At 34.3% G+C, this 21,563-nt stretch overlaps 3 protein-coding genes and 1 pseudogene across 6 annotated transcripts; 2 read left to right on the top strand and 2 right to left on the bottom strand.

Annotated features, from left to right (window-relative positions):
* Positions 1 to 2,096: 2,096 nt before the first annotated feature.
* LOC105768005 (probable serine/threonine-protein kinase SIS8) lies at positions 2,097 to 9,309 on the top strand. Its single transcript, XM_012587685.2, has 13 exons — positions 2,097 to 2,801; positions 3,897 to 4,337; positions 4,530 to 4,633; positions 4,742 to 5,769; positions 6,372 to 6,412; positions 6,812 to 6,880; positions 6,998 to 7,098; positions 7,423 to 7,501; positions 7,644 to 7,742; positions 7,884 to 7,952; positions 8,064 to 8,113; positions 8,198 to 8,374; positions 8,726 to 9,309. Exons 1-13 carry the CDS (start codon positions 2,391 to 2,393, stop codon positions 8,826 to 8,828), a joined length of 2,772 nt encoding a protein of 923 aa, XP_012443139.1. The 5' UTR covers positions 2,097 to 2,390; the 3' UTR covers positions 8,829 to 9,309.
* Positions 9,310 to 10,149: 840 nt separating this feature from the next.
* Positions 10,150 to 12,030, top strand: LOC105768008 (uncharacterized protein ycf36). Its single transcript, XM_012587688.2, has 4 exons — positions 10,150 to 10,691; positions 10,793 to 10,821; positions 11,187 to 11,243; positions 11,650 to 12,030. Exons 1-4 carry the CDS (start codon positions 10,187 to 10,189, stop codon positions 11,869 to 11,871), a joined length of 813 nt encoding a protein of 270 aa, XP_012443142.1. The 5' UTR covers positions 10,150 to 10,186; the 3' UTR covers positions 11,872 to 12,030.
* Positions 12,031 to 12,337: 307 nt separating this feature from the next.
* Positions 12,338 to 14,662, bottom strand: LOC105768007 (uncharacterized). Of its 4 annotated transcripts, none has more exons than XM_052631694.1 (6): positions 14,418 to 14,662; positions 13,839 to 13,906; positions 13,686 to 13,750; positions 13,105 to 13,602; positions 12,942 to 13,028; positions 12,338 to 12,757 (listed from the first exon to the last, which is right to left on the bottom strand). In XM_052631694.1, exons 1-5 carry the CDS (start codon positions 14,557 to 14,559, stop codon positions 12,989 to 12,991), a joined length of 813 nt encoding a protein of 270 aa, XP_052487654.1. In that variant the 5' UTR covers positions 14,560 to 14,662; the 3' UTR covers positions 12,338 to 12,757; positions 12,942 to 12,988. The 4 variants fall into 4 exon arrangements, with proteins under 4 accessions (XP_052487654.1, XP_012443140.1, XP_052487652.1 ...); XM_012587686.2 differs by having other exon boundaries at positions 12,942 to 13,032; positions 14,418 to 14,660; XM_052631692.1 differs by having other exon boundaries at positions 12,942 to 13,032; positions 13,839 to 13,913; positions 14,418 to 14,644.
* Positions 14,663 to 15,307: 645 nt separating this feature from the next.
* Positions 15,308 to 16,775, bottom strand: LOC105768006 (vestitone reductase-like; annotated as a pseudogene).
* Positions 16,776 to 21,563: the final 4,788 nt, after the last annotated feature.

The raw sequence follows: 21,563 nt of genomic DNA on the forward strand, positions 1-21,563 counted from the left end.
TGCTATTGGGTTTTTAGAGAGAGTTTAGAGGAAATATGGAATTATATTATTAAATTATTTAAAATTAGAATTAAATTGACAAAATGTATAAGTATTAAGAACTAAATATGTTATGATACCAGTTAGAAAAAGGCCAAATAATTATTTAGTTATCAATTTAACTACAGGTGACCACAACAAAATGAATATAAATGTTAATACCTGAATTAAAAGTTTTTAAAATTAGGTGACTAAAACAAGAACTGAGTATAGTTGAATGATCCCATTATTTTTTAATTTACATCATTTTCTTATTTTGTTACAATAAAATTTCATTCTTTCGAATAATAAAATCAATTTGTCAAAATTTTATTGCGAAATCTTTAAATCAAATTACTGATAATTCGTAGAGTTAGGCATCGGGATAATAAGAAAAAAGATAATATAAAAAATATTTTTTAATAATTTAATGCCGTATAACTATTTCCATAAAATATAATTAGAACTTGTGCCATAATTTTGGATTATCATGTTTTTCTTTATGTACATTACGAAGAGAAAAAAATATTGTTGTTGAAGGAAGAATTAATGGAATCTCCATTTTCTAATCAACCGGCTCCGTTCATTGTACGTCTAAAATTTTTATTATATTATTTTGGGTGTGAAATTTTGGATTATTTTCTAAATATATACTTTTAAAAATCAATAAGATACAAAATAGGTTAATATTTTTAAAATGAGAGATGTTAAAATCGGTTGTATATATAAAAACCTAACTGTTATTATACTAATACCAACTTAAATTAAAGATTTTATATGCATACATATAAACAATTCATAGATGAATGGTTATCCAACCGTCTTCTACCAGGAAAAATATTACCAATTTTTATTATTAAAAACAACTAAATAACAAAATAAATAGTAGTATTATTGGTTAACAAATTTTCAATTCTCAAATTTGAATTTCACATTTTGTAATTATGATAGGTCAATCTTCAATAATACGTATATTATGAATACGTGTTTCGTAGATAAATCGTGTTTAATTTTACATGCGTTGCGTTTTGTCTTAATTTTTTTTAATAAATAAAATCAGCACTAGATGGTTACACTAACAAACTTAAAATCAAAAGCCCGTAATATCTTTTTAAATTAACTCATGCATAGCTTGAGGAGGTTTGAAGAACACCTGAATACTTATGAATCCTATAGTAACATGCTTGACCATAAAATCTACAATTACATTGTAAATTCTAGAAATGTAACGGATAGGTACTTTCCAATTCCTCTGTACCAGCTTATGAATGGCCGATAATTCTACAATATAACTATCAATAGATTTACCAGCTAAAATTAATTCCACTAACAAAGCATTATCAGATTCAAGCTTAACTTGTCGATAACCTTTGTCCCAAGCTAGTCGAAACCTTGTAACATTAACCTTACTTCGATCTTGAACACTTCATCTCTTTCTAATGTCATTGAATAACCTCATAGCCAATTACTATTGGCATCTCTAATTTAATTCAGCATTATAATTATCCATGTATATGAGTATATTATATTTGTAACAGCAAAACCTAAAAAAAAGGTTACATATTCTTTTTTTTTCTAATAGAGAAGCATTATAAATTGGGTTATAAATTAGAAAGTAAAAAAAAACTATAAATTTAATATTTGTTAAATAAAAGCAGCAAATTTTTGTGTTTTTATTTAATTTATAATGATAACGATTTTTTTTTTCTGTATTTAAATTGTAACGTGTGAGGGAATCAGTCATAGATGAAAATTAAAAATAAATGAATTGTCGGCGTAATGAACAAAATTTCATAGTTGTTAATTTTTAGACATTTACAATTCGAAAAACTAGCTAGATTTCACTAAAACTACTCAGACAATGTGAAATGACTCAAAATCTCTCTTTGATCATCGTACGGTTTTCTATTCTTTTTGATTCTGGTTGTTTTCCGATCACAAAAAAACTAGCTTTATTTCACTAGAAATCAATCAGACGGTGTGAAATTATTCAAGATAAGAGGTATGGCATGGAGCATGATTAGACCTTAAATTGTGGCAAAAATATTACACATAAATAGTAGTAGTAGTAGTAGTAGAAGAATACTATTTTAAAGTCTACTATTTTTGTGTGCGTATTGGAGGGAATGAGTGAACGGTTAATTTAAAAGTCTTTCAAGTGGTAGCTTGACGGCGAAGAGTGCGCAGGTTAAGTGAATCTGCTTAGTATTGGGCGTAGGTTATTAGGAAGAGCAAAATCAAGAACCAAAAAGAAAAAAAAACCAGTAAAAAGAAAATTTTATTTCTTACAAAGGAAAGAGGGGAATCGAAATAATAAAAAAAAGAAAAAGAAAAGAAAGAGAAAGGAAAATAAAAGTCGCCGTTGATGTTCGATGCCGAAAATGAAGCATCTGTTGAGGAAACTCCACATCGGCAGTGGATTAAATGAGCAGCAACGATTGGCGGAGGCACAGCCCGTGATCAGCTCGATTCCGAGCCCGAGTCCGAGTCCTAACTCGAACTCGACGAGCGTAACGGGAATGGAAACGACGACTTCTTCTTCATCGTCTTGGGGTAGTTCGGGGACAATGGGGAGAGTTGGGGCCGTTGAACCGGTCGGGGGAGATAGGACAGCTGGGGATGAGGTGGATTTTAGTTTATTAGAGGAAGAATTTCAGATGCAGTTGGCTTTGGCGATCAGTGCCTCGGATCCCGAGACGGTTCAGATCGACGCTGCTAAAAGGATTAGCCTCGCCGGAACCGATACCAATACCTTCGTTGAGTTCCTCTCGATTCGTTATTGGGTAATATAATTTTTCGTATTTCAATTTTTTGAAACTTTCATTTTTTATAATTAGGTTTTTTCGAAATTGCATTTCCTCTTTGAATCAGTAGTAATTGACAATTTCATTGTCCAAAAAAAGTATTAATGGCCACTTTGTGTTTATTTCCCCCCTTAATCTGATTATTACCAGGTTTCAATATTTCTGTACCTTTTTGTCATTTGGAATTTGAATAATTTTGTGAATTGATATTGGTATTTCTTTTTTCCTTTTGAATTACGATTGCATTTCATGCTTACTCATTACATATTACTAGTATATTCATTAATGTATCATCATATACGAGGAGTTTTCAATTGCGGATCTCATTTTTGGACCTCCTATTTCATGTGTTAATTTTGGAAAGTTCTTATCTTCGATGCCATTCTTATTGACCAAGGGTTGATTGGGAGAAAAAAAATACTTGTTATCTTTCTTTTATTGTTTTTGTTTATAAATGCTTTTGATTTGCATGTCAAGCTCAATTAATTGAAGTTTTGCAACATATAGAAATTGGTACATCCTTATTGGTTTTATTCATTTTCTATGATAACTTATCATCTTTAACTTCGTGGAGTTATGCTTTGCACTGGCCAGCAATAGGTTGTGTTTCAATTATATGACAAATTTACTTTATTATATAGTAATGACAGTTTTTTTTAAAAAAAAATATTAATAGTTCCTACATAATGCCAAAGTCCTTTTTAACCATAGCTAGTTGGAATGGGAAGCCTTTTTCCTTATTCTTGTTTGCCATAAACTTTACATGTATGTTTGTATGAGAAGTTATATGTTTGTATGAGAAGCACTTGTTATTGGTTCAGTTATTATGGTGGTGTGTTGTGTAGTAAATGCCACTATGGATATGAATACTAATTGATGTTAGTTTTCATTATCGGTTTTTCTATTGAACTAATTTTGAAATCAATCGATTTTCCTCCTTTGGTTTACTTTATAAATGCTGTACATGCTTTTTTTGTTGTCTTTTGTAAGACAAGTTCTAGGATTCATTAGTTAATATATATCCTTTTTCTTCTGAGAAAAAGAAACCTAATTTCTATTTTGTGTTATTTGCAGAATTATAATGTTGTAAACTATAATGAAAAAATTGTGGATGGATTTTATGACGTGTATGGCATTGCCTCAACTCTGGGTGCACAAGGGAAAATGCCTTCTTTGGTTGATCTTCGAGCGGTATCAGTTTTAGATAATGTGGATTATCAAGTAATTTTGGTTAACCGGTTGCTTGATCCTGAACTGCAAGAGCTTGAGAAAAGAGTATATAACATTTATGTGCAGTCTCGATCTTTTGGCCGCAGCCCAGTTGTAAGTGGCATGATTCAGAAAATTGCGGAAATGGTTGTTAATAGAATGGGTGGTCCCGTTGCTGATGCTGAAGAGATGTTGAGAATGTGGACTTCAAGAATTTATGAGTTACAAAATTCTCTTAAAACCATCATTCTTCCACTTGGACGTCTTGATGTTGGACTTTCCCGCCACAGAGCTCTGCTTTTTAAGGTTGTAAAAACCCTTTACTCGTCTTATTTTCACAAGTTAAACTAGCTCAGGAAATTTTCATTTGATGACTACTTTTACACTGTGTTTTGCTAATTGTAGTATCATTGTCACTTTTGTCTAATTTTACCATGCATGAAGAAGGAAGGTGTTTGGACTTTTTAAAAGGAAATTTCTTTTTGCTTCTTGTTCTAGGTTCTAGCTGATAGAATTAATCTCCCGTGCATGCTGGTCAAAGGCAGCTATTACACTGGTACCGATGATGGAGCAGTGAACTTGGTTAGAATCAACAATGGAAGGTATTTTCCTCCAGCGTCTATTTTCTTAAGTTGGTCCCTCACCATGGTATCATACCAATTTTGTTTTGGCACATTGCTGATGCAATTAATTATCTGAAAAAAATGCAGTGAGTATATTATTGATCTGATGGGTGCTCCTGGGACGCTAATTCCTGCTGAAGTACCAAGTTGTCACCTCCTAAATTCTGCACTAGGTGTAAGGGGCTTTACTGATCTTACTGAAGCCTCTCGAGGTTCACGTTTGCTGCTTGATCAAGGAATTGAAAATATGGCAGTTTCAGCCACTCTAGATACAAGCTCTAAAGCTGGTGCCTTGAGGTCAGTGGAATTGGTCAGCAGTCAGACAAATAAAGATGAGAGGAACTTTGCTGGAAGAGCTGTCTCTGAGAGATCTGAACAGGACTTAGGGAAGCTTCTTCCCTCGGCTTCTAAATCCAGTGAATGTGTTTCTGCCATTCATGACAAACCATCTGCAGCTCAAAAGAGGAAGGTTAAAAATGTGTCTAAGTATGTTATTAGCGCAGCAAAGGACCCAGAATTTGCTCAGAAATTACATGCTGTTCTGTTGGAGAGTGGTGCATCACCACCTCCAGATTTGTTCATGGATATTAATTCACAGGACCTTGGTGAACAATGCATGTCTGACCAAGTAGTGAAAGGGACAAATGTAGATGTAGCTTCTAGCTGCCATTCAAATAAATTGTCAACCAATGAGCTCTCTCTTGTGTCATCTGGAATGGAGACTTCAGAAAATACTAACTTCATTAGACAAAAGCAAATGGAATTGAATGCCGTAAAAACTAATGTTGCATCTTCCTCCGATGCTTCAAAAGAGGGACTTCTTGTTGGTTATACAACTAATGATTGGATACAAATTCACGAGCCCTCCTGCTCCTCTGATGAGTTCTGCCAAATACAACCAGAAAATGTCTTGACCACGGATGAGAAACTAATACAAAGGGCTTCTAATTTGGATTTCTGTAAAGAATCTGCATTAGAAGGGATAGAAACTGCAGGTAGTGACTGGCATCTGGTTGGCAATGATCCCAGTGAGAAGATTTATCCTATGCCTAGGGAGGTTTCTGAATGGGAAATTCCATGGGAGGATCTTCAAATTGGTGAACGCATTGGTATTGGTAAGGCCTCGTAATCACCCAATTAATCTTATTCATTTTTATTCGTATCACCCAATTAATCTTATTCATTGTTATCGTGTCTGGCACACTTTCCATTTTTCTTTCAAGTTCTGGATATCGTATTACTATTATTAGTGTGATACAGCTTGTAACACAACTACACAAATGCTGGCTAGGTTTCTTTGTGTTTCTGTTTTTATTGGACGGAAATATACCATGAAAAGCTGGAGAATATGCCAAATATATAAAAGTTATCTGCCAATGCTTCCTACTCTCTACCAAACCTATCAATAGTTTATAACTCTTGCCTGTTCTTTCATTTTACTCAACACAGTCCTACTGGTCAATCCAGTATGGTTCACATTCTGTATGAACAGGATTGTCGAAGCCTGCTAGAGTTGATAGCTGCAAATGATGTTTGTGAAATACGTTGAACCTGCTTTTTTGGTATACTGAATTTAAAAATTGGATCTAGCTTACTTGATTGAGCCCTTTTTGTATTATGTTTAATTGGCCCTACAGAGTCATAGAATGTGTAACTTGATTATCACTTTGACTGTTCCTTGCCAGTCATTCTTAATAGATGAACTCTTGTCTTGCAGGATCATATGGCGAGGTCTACCGAGCAGATTGGAATGGCACTGTGAGTTACATTCTATTACTCCATTTTATTCATGGAAATTTTAGTAGTATACTACTAGTAGATGATATGATGACCACAATAAAATTGCTACATGCTAAAATGTCCAAAAGTATTAATCTTTCACTGAGCAGTGATATTGACTTTATTTCATAGTAGGAAAAGGGAGTTGGTCATGTGATCGAATAATTGTCATAATATATGGTTCAAACTTATGAATATCTCAAAAATCTAACAGATGCAGAAAGTCTACTAAGAGCATCAGCATTAGTTATTTAGTTTCTTTTAAATTATTCTCTATTGATTGATAACAGTATATGTTTTATTCAAAAAGTCTCTTTAATGTCTTTTAATTGCATTTTCATTTGAGTGTTTGTATATTTGTTTTTGTTGGCTCTTCAGGAGGTTGCTGTGAAGAAGTTTCTAGATCAAGATTTCTCTGGTGACGCACTAGTTCAATTTAAATGTGAAGTGAGCCCCAGAAATACCTTCTATAGCATCATGCATGTTTATATCCTCTCATGCTTGTGAGCTCAACTTTCCTGTAGAATTTACGCTGAAATCATATCTGTTTGATGATCCTTGCAGGTTGAAATCATGTTAAGGTTGAGGCATCCAAATGTTGTTCTTTTCATGGGAGCTGTTACTCGCTCCCCTCATTTCTCTATACTGACAGAGTTTCTTCCCAGGTTGATTTTCTTTATACAATCCAAGTCTACAATCCAATTAGTTCTATCTTTAGTCTTCAATGTTTTTTTGGTTAGTAATTTTGCATTTTTTTTGCACCTTGTATTTAGTAGGTATTTTAAATTTTATGGTGGTTTTACATTTTTTGGTTTTCTGTGTATGAAAACACTGAGTCCTCTAGATGTGTGTTTTCTTTTTTATTCAGATAAATACTAGACCTCTATTGTTGCTGTCGTTTCTGCCAAAAAGTTTATTTATTAATTCTAATTGCCAAAGTTGGCCAACCTGTCTTACAGCTTTTGTGCTTCTCCCTCATTGTTATGCAGGGGAAGTTTGTATAAGCTACTGCATCGACCCAATCATCAACTTGATGAGAAGAGACGAATGCGAATGGCTCTTGATGTGGTAAGAGTCTCAAGTGAATAAATTATTTATTTTCTTTTGCTTCATATCTTGTATAAAAGTATCTCCGTCTATTTTCCCTTTCACTCTTCTTCCATTCTTGGTTGTAGTTTCTATTTAAGCATTGCTTTTTTATTGTTTGCAGGCTAAAGGAATGAATTATTTGCACACAAGCAATCCTACTATAGTGCATCGAGATTTGAAAACACCAAATCTCCTTGTTGATAAGAACTGGGTTGTAAAGGTGCTTATCTCAAACCTATTTTCTGGCCAAAAGTCTTCCTTGATTTTAGTCATGGTTTATTTAAGCAACTTTACAGATTGCTTTATTTCTTCTAAAAGATGTCAGTTGCATTGTCTGAACGTGTTTTGCTTGGCTATTCAGGTCTGTGATTTTGGGTTGTCACGCTCAAAGCATCATACTTTCCTGTCTTCAAAGTCTACTGCTGGAACGGTAGTATTACTAAAGGATAATCCTTGTTCACTTTGTGTTTTCTCTTACTTTCCGATTTATCCAAATCTGTCTTCATTTTTTATAAAGTAAAAGTTTTCTGCTGGACTGCAGCCCGAATGGATGGCACCTGAAGTTTTAAGGAATGAACCAGCCAATGAGAAGTAAGTGACTTCAACACCACAATAGCTTGCATGTGTATTACATTTCTGTTTTGTTCTAAAACAAATAGACCGGCTTGGTTGCAGATGTGATGTGTACAGTTTTGGTGTGATATTATGGGAGTTGGTTACTTTACGCATTCCCTGGAAAGGTTTGAATCCTATGCAAGTTGTTGGAGCTGTTGGATTCCAGAATAGGCGTCTAGAAATTCCCGAAGATGTTGATCCGATGGTTGCACAGATTATACATGAATGTTGGCAAACGTGAGTTCTATACATCTCTGTTTTATCTATGCAAGGAGAATGATTAAATATAATGCTTTCAGGTGGTCTTTGCACCTACTCAATCTCATTTGAATGTTTAGTCGATCTTTCCTGGACACTGGTATAATAAACATCTGAAAAGAAATCCTGGTAATCTTTTCCTAACATTAAGTGAAAGAATTTGTGATCATAATCAAGTGAAGATGCTATAATAACAGATTGAAATTGGGAGAACACGTAAGATTATTAAAGCATTCCGATAAATCTTGTAAGTCAGCTCTTGTTATTTTAGACGGTGTGCCACTTACAAAATTTTGCATTAGTCTTACTCGGGTCTTTTCTTATTTACAGGGAGCCACATCTACGACCATCATTTGCAGAGTTGATGACACGACTGCGACGTCTTAAATGTATGTATATTGAAAGGCGAAAATCCAAAAACCAAATCATATAGGATGCTAAGTGGACAGTGGAGTGAGGTGTGTTTTGATGGAATAAGTATTTTGTTAGCTGTTTCCTGGCGGCTACCGGAAGGTTTCCATTTTTATGTGCAAAGAAAGTGAATAGAGATAGGATGGGGAAGGTGTTGGCTCATTCGAAGTGGGGGATCGGCACTTCCCATCCCCATTCAAAGTAAAGCCGCTGCATAAAGGAGCAGTAGGGTTGGAGGAGGATCCATACCACTTATAAAATTTGTGTCTAGTATTTATGAATAGGTAGCGTCTGTCAAAGTGTAAGAAAAGTTACCTATAGGGAAAAAAAAAAAAAAGGAAAGAGAAAAATAAAGTAGTGTTACAAGTTGTGGCTGTGGGGGGATCTATGCTTTGGGTAAGTAAATGAAATCCCAATCCCTAGAATTGTAAACATGTGATCTCTACAGCTCAGTGTTGAAAAAAAAAGAATTATCTGCAAATAATGTTATCCTTTGTTCTCCATTTTCCTTTCTAACTTACTCGTCTAATTTAAAATTTTAATTTGACATTGGAGATAATTTCTTTAAAAAAAAAAAAGTGGATTTCACTTTATTTGGTCCAAGATTCAAAATTTTAATATATGAATGAAACTATTTTATATTTAATATAACGTCTTTTAATATTTTAACATTTAATTAATAATTAGTATCGTAATATTAATATAGTTACCGATAAACAATATCATATTAGTTTATAATGAAGGTTTAACAAAATGATATTGTTTTTATAGTGATTTTTAATAATGTGCGTTTTAATTTTTTTCCTTTTGAGAGTTTAAATGTAACAGTCACTTTTCGTATTATTTTAATGACCTAATAATAAATATTCTTTCGGGATAGAAAAGTTATTACAAGTGGTTGAATTATTCATAAGTTTTTATTTAAGTTATTAGGTTGTTAAGTTTTTTTTTTATAAAAAAGCCCGACTAGGGATTTTCAAGTGAAAATCTGATTAGTATGGTGGATTAGTAGTACCTATCGATTTAACGATTAGCATCAAATATCGAAGAAAAAAGTTGTTTAGATTTTAGTTCGTAGGCTTTTGACGTTTAAAATTGTTTCATGAAAAAAACTAAACAATAGAAGAGAAGGAAAATAAAAACTTTCAATTGGTGCGAGTAATGCGAACAGAGAATGTCATACATTAACGATTTTAATAACACAACCACTTATATAAAAACTTTCAAATAATTTAATAATTATTTTGTAATTTTTTTAAGTAAAATGACCAAAATATAAGTTTACTAATAGTTTAGTGACTTGAATATAGTTTACCCTAAAAAAATTGTCAAAAAAATAATAAAATATTAATCTCGATTGTCAGGTGAACTACAGAAACCATGGCCACCACGCTCCTCCACCTATCACCAAAATCGCCACCAGCCTCCGCCCCAAGCTTCCCCGTCCCGAACTCACCGTTCTCAAGACCCAGATTTCTCCCTCTTCGGCCCATCAAAACGAATAATTCAAATACCAAAACAATCTCATCTTATAAAAGTGGAAATGGCAGCAACACGCCTCCCTTGCCCGAAACAGAGTGCCCTGTTCCACCCGAACAACAGCCCATAAACGAATACCAATCCCTCTCCACATCTTTCCCTTTTTCTTGGGCTTCAGTAGACGTTGTTGAATACTGCTCTCGCTTGTTCGCTACGGGTGCTTCTTTCGCCCTCTTTGTTGGTCTACCAGTTGCCTGGTTCGGTTCGGCGGGGCCCATATCCGATCCGGTGAGGCCGGTTCTTGCCTCCGTTTCGAGCGGGATTCTTTTGGTTACGGTTGCTGTTTTGAGGATGTATTTGGGTTGGGCTTATGTTGGGAACCGCTTGCTCAGTGCCACTGTCGAATGTGAGCTTCCTCTCTTCTCTTTCTATGTTTTTGTTTCATGCAAAATTTTGCTCCCACTTTGATGGTTTTCTTATGGGATTTCTCTTTTGCATGACTTGCAGATGAAGAAACAGGGTGGTATGATGGACAGGTATTGCAATCGGTTGGATAACAGTATTTGATACAGTATAGGTCCAGAATTGATCCTTCAAATGTGTAACCTTTACTTGCCATAAAAGTCTAACTTTCATTGCCTGCATCCTTAATTAGCAGTAACCTAAGAATTCATTATTCAGTCATCCACTTGCCTACCTAAACAGTTAATTTTATGTCCCTATGATTTTGAGCATCTATGATTATTACTTTGTTATGTCAAAAGTCTGTTTATTAGAATGAAATAGCTTCTTATAATTTGGGATTTTGTAAAAGCATGTTTTCTTAGTCCTCACAAATTATCGAGGGACTGCTACCAGACCAACTTTGCAATATAGAGACTGATATCGTTTTCCTCCACAGATATGGGTGAAGACTGCTGAAGTTTTGGCACGAGACAGGCTCCTTGGTTCATTTTCAGTATGTATACTTATATTGTATTCCCATTTGTACCAGAGTTCTTTCTTTCACTTCTCATTTATTAGCCTTTGCTGCTTTATGCCTGTTTTGACAATTCATATATCAACAAAACCATTTCTGAATAAATTTCCTCTGGCTTCTATTGACAAAAAAATGTCATTTTTATGAACTTCCAAGGCTGGTAAGAGCTTAATCCCCATTTTTTACATTAAAAGAAAAAGAATAGAATGAGGGTCATCAAAACAATCTTATCTAATAACATGTAGCTTTTAGGGCTAGAAGTAACCTTGAAAATTTTATTAAATTTGACATAGAATCCAATGCTCTTTGACACTTGCTCTATAGAAGGCAACCTCTGTTGGTGTATCGACTCACTAAAAGCCAATCTATGTATTTGCTACCGCAGGTCAAGCCCGTGCTGATCAGATTAAAATACACACTAGTAACCCTAGCAGTATCCTTACTTGTATGTGTTCTTCCCCTCATAAATGTTGATCAGGGAGGTCAAGACAGTTCCTACATGACATCTAAAGAAGCTAGGGTTCAAGCTATACCAGGAGTTTACGATGATGATTCAGCAAGATCATTTGAACCAGATGCATTCTGTGGTGAACCTGATCTTTCCTAGTTCGATCCTTGTGCTGCTGCTGGTAATACTTTGTACAGTCCATTAATCATATATACATGTATAGATATTCAAAAGTATATCTCGTCTACTGTCAGTTCTTTGTGTATAGTTTAATTTTATTTATTGCTGTGCTTAATTCTAATTACAGTAGCTTATGTTTCTTTCTTCTCTGTTATTCCGAAAATAAACGAGAAATTCAAAAATATTTCTATTAGTAATTGCAAAATTTGGAAAAAATTCAAGTTGGAGGAGGTGAACTAGAGAAACTGTATATTAGTAATGAATTTTTCTCATAGTTGATTGCGTTTGAATATAGTTCATTAACATTTTTTTTTTACTAAAGCAAATTGACTTTGATTCTTTAGAAATCCGTATCTACATCCCTTGTGTTTCTGTGGTAACAAAGTAGCAGCATATTTATCTTGTTAATGCAAATTGTTTTCCCAAAAAGGCCAAGCAAAGCACATGAAAAACAATCACACCAGCTAAAAGACTGGATTTAATTAGAACCTTAACCCATATAATGATGAGCAATATAAAGTTGAGATCAACTCTGCAATACGTGACCATTAACTGGCTTGGGTCAATAGTGAGCAAGTGTAACATCATATCCCACTTATACAAAGACAAATATTGTCAGCTTAAATTAAGGTGAAGAGTAACAACACCTTGGGAAAAAGGATTTCAACAGTACAGGATCCACCATAACCTTATCTATATCACCTTTCTCTTATTTTGGAGCTTATATTCAAAAGTTGGAACTTTAAATCATGTAAGCGGAGACAGATAAAAGTCCCTCTTAGGCACCGTACTTGGGCGCCTTCCAAAGCTTAAATGCTATCTCATGCAGCAACCGGTCAGCCGGTATAGTAAGATTTCCTGAACACTGCAACCAAAAATAGGATACCACGGTTATTTCCATGTTTTCTATGTACGATTTCACTTTGGGTTATGAAGATTGAAAAGATGCATGTTTAGACTTTGGAGACATGACAAGTAAAAATTACTTTGCGACCTAAACCAACAAGCTACAAACAGGTTTCCAAAATTATCTCTCGGTCAGTTTGTACCTCTTTAAATTCTTCAAAAGAAAAAGTCTCTACCATATCCTTGCGGGTTACAGCATACTGATATTGAGCGAATAACATTGGACCATACTGCCTGATCATCGTAAATTAGTTAAATGATCCACACAAAATGTCAAAATAAGAGCTCATAAAGATTTTTCCTCACCTAACATCATTTCTTTGTCTTTCTCCTCTCATGGTGTAACTCTGATTAGGGAAAAGTGCTGAAAGATTAGGATTCTTCTCATATTTAGTGCTCAAAATGGACAAACCCGGCTCATCAGCCTTTGACACAGACCCATAGCTCATTACAAGGGACAAGAGTAGACGAGAACCAATTTCAGTTCCAGGCTTAGCTATACTCATAATAGCACCAAGCAAAGCATTCAAGAATTCCACATCATTGCCACTATTAGCATTCAAGTTCTCCCCATACCCAATATGCAAAATCACTAAATCGAACTGGTTGGATTCCGTTACCTTCCCTTCTTGGAATCCAAGTAAGGACAGCAACTTAGAAGCCAAATTATCAATCGATGAAACAGGGGGAGTATTACTATTTCCAAACAATCCATTCAAGTTCAATACATTGAAGCCAAGTTTTTCTCCGAAAGACTTCAAACCAGAATTGTTACTCAATATAGCAGCTTTCATTCCCATAAACCTGAACTGAGATAAAAGACGCATGTTGAGTGGCATATTATAGCTTCCAACAATTAAAACCCAGCAAAGTGTATATGATAATACCTCTCAGACATGGTTGGAATCAAAGATGACTTTTGAGACTTTACCTCACTAGAAAATTGGCCGTTCTGAGAAAATGTCATGAAACCAAAGAACATTGAAGAATTTATCATGAAATTCACTTATCAAATAACCTAGAATTATAGGGCATCTCACCTTGTTCAATGTCTCAAAGGCATCCACCAGCACAGCAAACTCTCTTACAGTCCTATCATCCTCGCTTTCTGCAGTCTAAATCCAAGTAAATTCCCATATGGTGGATGAATAACAACAATTAAAAAAATATGCGAAAAGAAGCATGAATTAATTACTAAGAAAGGCAAGGGGAGCTGTTAAATTGAGATGAATTATCAAAGGAATGGAGCAAAGACTTACACTTTGACTAATTATTGAACTAACATAGAACCTAAAGCTTATTCTGTCAATCAGTAAGGTTCCAACTTCCAACCAATCGTTGTAATCTCTAAGTACCAAATTAAAGAACGAAAAACTAAGAAAATCCATCGTAATTTCATCCATTCCAAACAATTATATTTAATTACACTAAAAACAGCCGAATCAATTAGGAAAATCCAGAATTTTTCATAGCAATCTGAAGAAGAAGAAGAAAGCAAAAGAATCTATCTTTCAATGTTTGGGTGCATTTTAAAGAGATTATATATTGATTACCCACTGTTAAAAGAGGGAGCTGAAAATGAAAAACAAGAAAAGAGACAAGGAATTGAAAAGGGGAACCTGAAGGAGGAGCATTAGGGAGGCTGAAGAAACCACAGTTGGCAGTAGATGCGAGAGAGTGGAGATGGGCATGTGATGGGTGAATGAAACGGGCCAACCCGTCACCGTATAAAATCAAGGCTCGGCTTGGCTTGTCCGCCATTGCTGTTACTCAAATACTCAAATAATAGGATCGAAGAAGAAACCGAGAAAGAGAAACAGGAAGCAAAGATGGAGAAGCCACTTTCTATGGGCAACCTGGAACGAAGGGGAGGAGGAATAAACGAATTAAAAAAAAGGGTCAATTCTACTAGTGGACCCTGTACTTTGCATATGTTGTGAATGTAGTACCTGTACTTTAATTTGGTCATTTTCAGTCCCTGTACTTTTAGAATTTGAAAATATTAGTCCTAACTAAATGATAGCTATTAAATTCATTAAATTAAGTTATGTTATTTTTAAAATTTGATGTGTCGAATATATGATCACATGTGTAATGCTATGTTTATTTGTTATTTTCACATATTACTCACAAAAGATCAATTAATAGATTTAACACATGTGGTTTGCATTAAGACTAAAATTTTGAAATTTAAAACATATAGCCACTAAGAATGATCCAATTGGAAAACATTGACTAAATTTATAACTTTACGTATAATACGGGACTTATGACATAATTTAACCAAACAGATTTAATTGTTACTATTGGATCGGGACTAAAATTTTAAAATTAGAAAAGTATTGAGACTAAAATTGATCAAAATTAAGTATAGGTACTAAATCCACAGTTTACACAAAATACAAGGTCTAATAGTAAAATTTAACCAAAAAAGTATATTTATTTTATTTTTAATCGAAAGAATTATGAATTTATGATATTTGTTACAAGTATAAATTTATACGATGAATTTAAAATGATTAATTCACAAGTTATTTGCATCACGATTTAAGATCCATAAAATGTTGAGCAAAAGAAGCAATAATACATAATGCAGAAACTAGCTTGGAAACATTTTAACTGCTTATAACAATGCTTCATGATTCATGAAGACAAGGGAACTAATATATTGCATATTTCAACTGATTCCATCCAGGCCCTTGCTCAACTACAGATATCCTCTTTCCTTGCAGCACTGAATGGCTCCATCAAACATTTCCTCCAGCCCATTATTAAATTCGAAACCTATGCCCAACAGTTTCTTTGATGACACACCAGGAAGTTTCGGACCTTTGATTTCTGCCAAGGTTCTGTGCAACACACAAATAACAAGTTGGAGTATAACTCTGATTTTTATCATGCAAGTTTGGACTGTTACTCACTCTGGTGATGGAATTGGGAACTCTGGGTACTTCCCACCTAGGAATTCAGACAACTTGTCAAGGCTTATGGTGTTGGAAGAACAATTGTACTTCCCACATCATCAACATGCACCATGGGAATATTCAGAAGGATACCATACTCAGATCGGTTCCCTGTACAGATTATTCAGCTTCCTCGTTTAATAAGTCTATTTAGGCTGAAACAGAAAAATATTACTGAGACAAGTAGCAAGTTTGTACCTAAGACCAGCGCCAATGATGAGCGCACTGAGTCAGGGAACCTGGGGCATATGAAAGGACCAACAACCAAACCAGGATTCACTGTCACCACATCCAGTCCATGTTGTGTACCAAATTCAAGAACCGCCCTTTCTGTGAATGTCTTGGAAATAAGGTAAGGATGTGTTTTTGGGTTTAATTTTTGCATAACGAAATCCACATCAGTCCAGAAACTCTCATCCATCATGTCCGTCTCTTGGCCATTGTAAATAACAGTGGCTGCACTTGAAGTATACACAACGCGCTTCACTGTTTTTGATCTTAAGCATGCCTTCAAGATGCCTAGTGCTCCACTGGTTGACCTCTCTGTTACCGCTTCCAGAGATTCTTTACCATCGAAACTCAAAGGAGTGGCAACATGGAGCACTGCCTTGCTTCCTTCAATGGCTGCATCGAAACTGTTGGGGTCATTAAGATCTGCACTAAAGATTTTCAGCTTTTCGGCTACTCCAGGCAGACTAGTGAGGAAAGTAAGGTCTCTTTTGTTTTCTGTAAAATTTCAACAGGAATATGGCAGTAAATCATGTACATCTGCTCAAAATATTAATTTTCTCAGCTTGAAACTGATATATTTAAATGGATCTGCTTATAAAACGGTAGTGTTACCTGGATCAGCCCTGACAGTGGTACGAACAGAATAACCCTCCTGAAGAAGCCTCTTGATGAGCCATGAACCTACGAACCCAGTACCTCCAGTCAGACACACTGTTCCTTTATCTCCTTCCATTTCTCTCCACTCTATCAGAACATTTTGCATGAAAATCCTAAAACTATATATAAAAGCTATCCCAATGAATAGGATAGCGTCATTTAACGTTTACATTTATTAGTTTCATGTATGTTCATTATTTTATTTTTCTCATGTAACACGAGTCTATATTTTTTAAAAATTATATAAATTTCCCACATTAAAGATTATTTTATTATTCAATAAAATTTTGTAGACACCTACGCCTTATCAAAAACAGTTGAAAGAAGCCTTGAATGAATATTGGACCAACATACCAGATCCAAAAGAATGGTCTCAAGAGTATCCCATGTATTGCAACCAGGCAGTGCAAGACACACCAGCATGGAAGAATATACATGAAGCAGGATCAAGCCAAAAATCAAACAAAATCAAAACCCACTTTACTTCCCAGCTATGATGATGATGTGATACCACCTGATGACCTTGAAAAAAGAATAGAACAGCTGGAATTGAAAAGTTACAGTGCACGTGAAGAAAAAAGGAGGAAAATAGAAGAATTTAATATCACCTCTCACATAGACACCGACTATGACACAGAAGAGACTGAATCATTAAGCTGAAATCAGAAAAGCTGTTGAGTCATGTCCTTTAAAGTTTGTTGAGTCATGTCCTTTAAAGTTTGTTGTCCTTTATCTTTAAGCTGACACAGAAGAGACTATGTAAATTATTGTCCTTTATCTTTTGTTAAAGTTTGTTGAGTCATGTCCTTTAAAGTTTGCTGAGTAATGTCCTTTAAGTTTGATGAGTCAGGTAAAACCAAAAAAGCAGATTCTCTCTTATCTGCTTACTTAGCTTTCCTCCTCTATATAAAGAACGAAAAGCTCAGTTGTAAGAAAGGACCAGTTTGAGAAATTAAACTTCAGAAAAAGATATCATTAATTCCAGATGAGTCTGAAGAAGTAGTCTGGATTAATTGTGATTAACAGCTAAAAGGCAGTGCCTTGTTGATGGCCAAGAAGAGAGAAAGGTCTGTGTTTTGGCATAGCATGCCTGCTATTATGATCCATTAATCTGTAATATCACGGCTTCTTACTCCAAAACGGCTCTAAATTAATTATATATATAATCTTGAGGTTTTCCTCATTTTACATAAAAACAAGTTGAAATTACAACTCCTTCGAATTCGAACCCATGGAAATCATTTTATCATTCAATCGGATTTTTATTTTACAATAGATATATAAAATTTAATTTCTTTTAACTTGCAAAAATTTTAAAACTTACGAAATTGCAAATCATACTTAATTGATATAAAATCATGTATGTAAAATTTTGACTAAACCAACCATATCATATAAAAATACATAAATTTTTCAAAAAATATAATAATAAATTTAAGGTCTTTTACATAAATAATATAAAATAAATACTAAAATAGGATAAAGGCACTCATATTAACGAATCTAGGCGAATTCTATAGTAAAAAAAATTGGTGCCCTCTAATCAATTGCTGACCCCTTCTTTTTAAAAAGAATATAATTTTTTTAGGTATAGCCTGATCAATCGACGGCACTTTCATTTCAAACCCAAAATACATTTTTTTTTATGTGTAACAAAAATTATTATTTTTTATTAGTGTCACCAATCACGGCATAAGTTCTAATACCTAAAAATTATTATACCAATTTTATTTTCAACTTTCAAAATATATATATAATACATAATATAAATATTATTTTTAATTATTATAAGTGGGAATTGGTTTGGTCTCCCAACCCCACCCAAATTGTTCCGCTGAAGGTCTCCCCCACCAGGCCACCACCGAAGGTAAGCTTCCCCTTCCTTTGTTTTATTATGTTTTTTTTTTTTTTTACTTTATTTATTTATTTATTTATTTCTGTGTAATTAGTTATTTTAATAGTAGGTTAGTATTATTGAAGTATGTTATTTTGTTAAGAGGTTAGTACTTATTATCCTTGAAAATCAAAATAAAAGTATGTTTTAAATTTTTTAGTATAATTAGTTATATTAGTAGATGTTTAATATTAAGGTGTGATATTTGTGTTAAAAGGTTAGTATTAAATAATTTGTATCTTTGATTTTTTATTTTTTTATATTACAAACACTTGGATGGTCCTTCCCACAGCCAAAGATCTCCCAAAAGAAACATGTATTTTTATTTTGTTAATATTATAATTACTGTTAATAGTGTAGAATTGTGTTAAAAGTTTATTTTTTTTAGGTTTTCAGCTTTGTTAGTATACTAGCCCTTGGATTATATCCCTGGGACTATATGTACTTATACTATATTTCACATTTTTATTGGTTGATATTGGTTTTTTAAGGTAAATTGAGCTAAAATTAATAGTTTAAGTATTAGTATTAAGCGTGATTTTTATCTTGTTTATTTGGTAAGTCAAATATTATAATTTTAATTGTTTGTGCAAATATCGATATGAGTTCTTTAATTACTGCAGAAGATCACATAGTTAGGACGATCCATTTACCAGTAAGAGAATGTTCTAATGTTGTACGTATTTTTTGGCATAGTTGCACGTAATTTTTTATTTAATTGTGAGATATTAACCAATTTTTTTAATATGACAAGAGTTCATACTGCATATTGAGGCCACGTGGCCATGGTCTAAGCTACCGACTGGACACACAGATTATGTCCTACTTAGATGCCGCGAGATTTGGATCAACAACATTAATCCGTGTTTGAGCTGAAGGGCAACTTAATATCAACACTAGTTGAGCGGTGGCTCCCAGAGACGCACACCTTTTATTTACCGTGTAGGGAATGCATCATCACACTGGAGGATGTTGCAATGCAATTAAGGCTTCCCGTGGATGGTGATGCAGTAACCATTTCAAGCCACATAGCAGATCCTGCGGCGCTTTGTTATGACTTGCTTGGACGCTCTCCAGGCGATGGTACCGATAAATTTACGAGTTTAAAATTTTGTGGCTAAAGATAAATTTTGAAATATTTTCGGATTATGCAACCGAGATGGAAAAGATACAGGCTGCTCAAGCCTATAAACTACAACTTATAAGGAGTACTTATGCTGGATTCCAATAATAATAGAGTCCACTTTATATACCTGCCCTAATTGAGTGATTTGCAATGTGCCTGTTCCTATAGCAAGGGTCCGATAGTACTAGCGACGCTATATCGTGAGCTTTGTCAGGGGAAAGGCGTAGAATTGTCGATATAGATGGTTGTTTGATATTGATACAATCTTGAGTACTATACAGGAAGCCATTTCTAGCATCAGTGGGTTATCAAGTACATGTGTTCCCACTTGTGAATATGTAAAAAAAAAATTAAACTTTGATCAATATTTCTTTCACGAAAATATTTTCTAAAGAGCTTAGTTTATATTTTAGATGGAATATTTGTCCGAACATTGGGAAGTCAAAAACTCTAATTGTATACCGACAGATGATCGAGGCATACGTCGGGGATAGGGTAATTTATTTTCAAAAAATTAAATTATATTAATGTCATGTAATTAGTTTATTTATTAAATTACATTGTAATTAGTATTTTAATCATGTTTTTAATTATGTAGTTCGTGTGGATGTTGTATATCACGCCGACATGGAGAAGATACAGGCTACTCGAGCCTATATACTACAACTTATAGGGGGTACTTATGTTGGATTCCAATAATAATAGAGTCCACTTTATATACCTGCCTTTACTAAGTGATTTGCAATGTGCCCGTTCTTATAGCTGGGGTTTAACAGTACTAGCGATGCTATATCGTGAACTTTGTCGGGGGACAAAGCATAGAATTGTCGATATAGGTGGTTTTCTGATACTACTACAATCTTGAGCGCTATACAGGATGCCTTTTCTAGCATCAGTGGGTCATCAAGTACATGTGTTCCCACTTGCGAATATGTGAAAAAAAAAAAAAACTTGGATCAATATTTTTTTCACGAAAATATTTTCTAAAGAGTTTAGTTTATATTTTAGATGGAATACTTGTCCGAACATTGGGAAGTCAGAAAATCTAATTGTATACCAACAGATGATCGAGGCATACGTCGGGATAGGGTAATTTATTATCAAAAAATTAAATTATATTAATGTCATGTAATCAATTTATTTATTAAATTACGTTGTAATTAGTATTTTAATCATATGTTTAATTGTGTAGTTTGTGTGGATGTTGTATATCATGCCGGATATTACTTCCATCATTCCTCTATCAGTTAGAGCACATGCAACTGTGTGGCGTGTTAATGCAACCATGATCAATTTTCAAATGGTGGAGTGGTATGCCGAGGATCGTGCGCTTCGTCAATTCGGGTGTCGTCAACATATTTCGGATGTTCCTATAGAATTGGAAAAATATATCTACGGAATTAACAAGAAGGGAAAAAATGCAAAGAATTGAACACTAGATCATTAACCATATATTGTGTTGTAGAACGTCCGGTTGGAGAGAAGGCCTTATTTAGAATCATGTTTTCCTAATTTCACTCCCTCGGGGGACTACCAGTAGTGGTACATGTGGAAAGGGCTGGCCTACTTATATGGTGGTCGATTGATGTTAGTCCCTCCACATATAGAATGACGAGACCCCTTACAAAGCCGTCTTCATTAGAAATATCCTCCTCCACCACCCGATTCGGAGCCTGAGCCCAAGCCCCAGCCCGAGCCGATATTTTTATCGTCATACACACACTCAACCGATAGTTTCTATCACCCGAAGATGGGGGGTTAGACATTGACTTTTGGGACCACCCCAACGTGAAAGAAGGCCACCATAGCGATATATCTCACGAACAACCTCGTCAAACTATAGATTTTGATGGTTTTAATTCAAATAATTCAATTTATTATTATGGTCAGTTAA

Source organism: Gossypium raimondii, chromosome 5 (assembly GCF_025698545.1).
Source record: "Gossypium raimondii isolate GPD5lz chromosome 5, ASM2569854v1, whole genome shotgun sequence".
Classification (NCBI taxonomy): Eukaryota; Viridiplantae; Streptophyta; class Magnoliopsida; order Malvales; family Malvaceae; genus Gossypium; species Gossypium raimondii.

Excerpts from the sequence above, each read along its gene's own strand:
- LOC105768007 (XM_012587686.2), bottom strand. The coding sequence starts at position 14,559 with ATGGCGGACAAGCCAAGCCGAGCCTTGATTTTATACGGTGACGGGTTG. Across the intron at positions 13,033-13,104 it reads AGACAAAGAAATGATGTTAG|GCAGTATGGTCCAATGTTAT; the intron begins GTGAGGAAAAAT and ends TACGATGATCAG. Across the intron at positions 12,758-12,941 it reads CTTTTGAAGAATTTAAAGAG|TGTTCAGGAAATCTTACTAT; the intron begins GTACAAACTGAC and ends TTTTGGTTGCAG.
- LOC105768008 (XM_012587688.2), top strand. The coding sequence starts at position 10,187 with ATGGCCACCACGCTCCTCCACCTATCACCAAAATCGCCACCAGCCTCC. Across the intron at positions 10,692-10,792 it reads GCTCAGTGCCACTGTCGAAT|ATGAAGAAACAGGGTGGTAT; the intron begins GTGAGCTTCCTC and ends CATGACTTGCAG. Across the intron at positions 11,244-11,649 it reads GGCTCCTTGGTTCATTTTCA|GTCAAGCCCGTGCTGATCAG; the intron begins GTATGTATACTT and ends TTGCTACCGCAG.
- LOC105768005 (XM_012587685.2), top strand. The coding sequence starts at position 2,391 with ATGCCGAAAATGAAGCATCTGTTGAGGAAACTCCACATCGGCAGTGGA. Across the intron at positions 7,099-7,422 it reads CTGACAGAGTTTCTTCCCAG|GGGAAGTTTGTATAAGCTAC; the intron begins GTTGATTTTCTT and ends ATTGTTATGCAG. Across the intron at positions 8,114-8,197 it reads AATGAACCAGCCAATGAGAA|ATGTGATGTGTACAGTTTTG; the intron begins GTAAGTGACTTC and ends GCTTGGTTGCAG.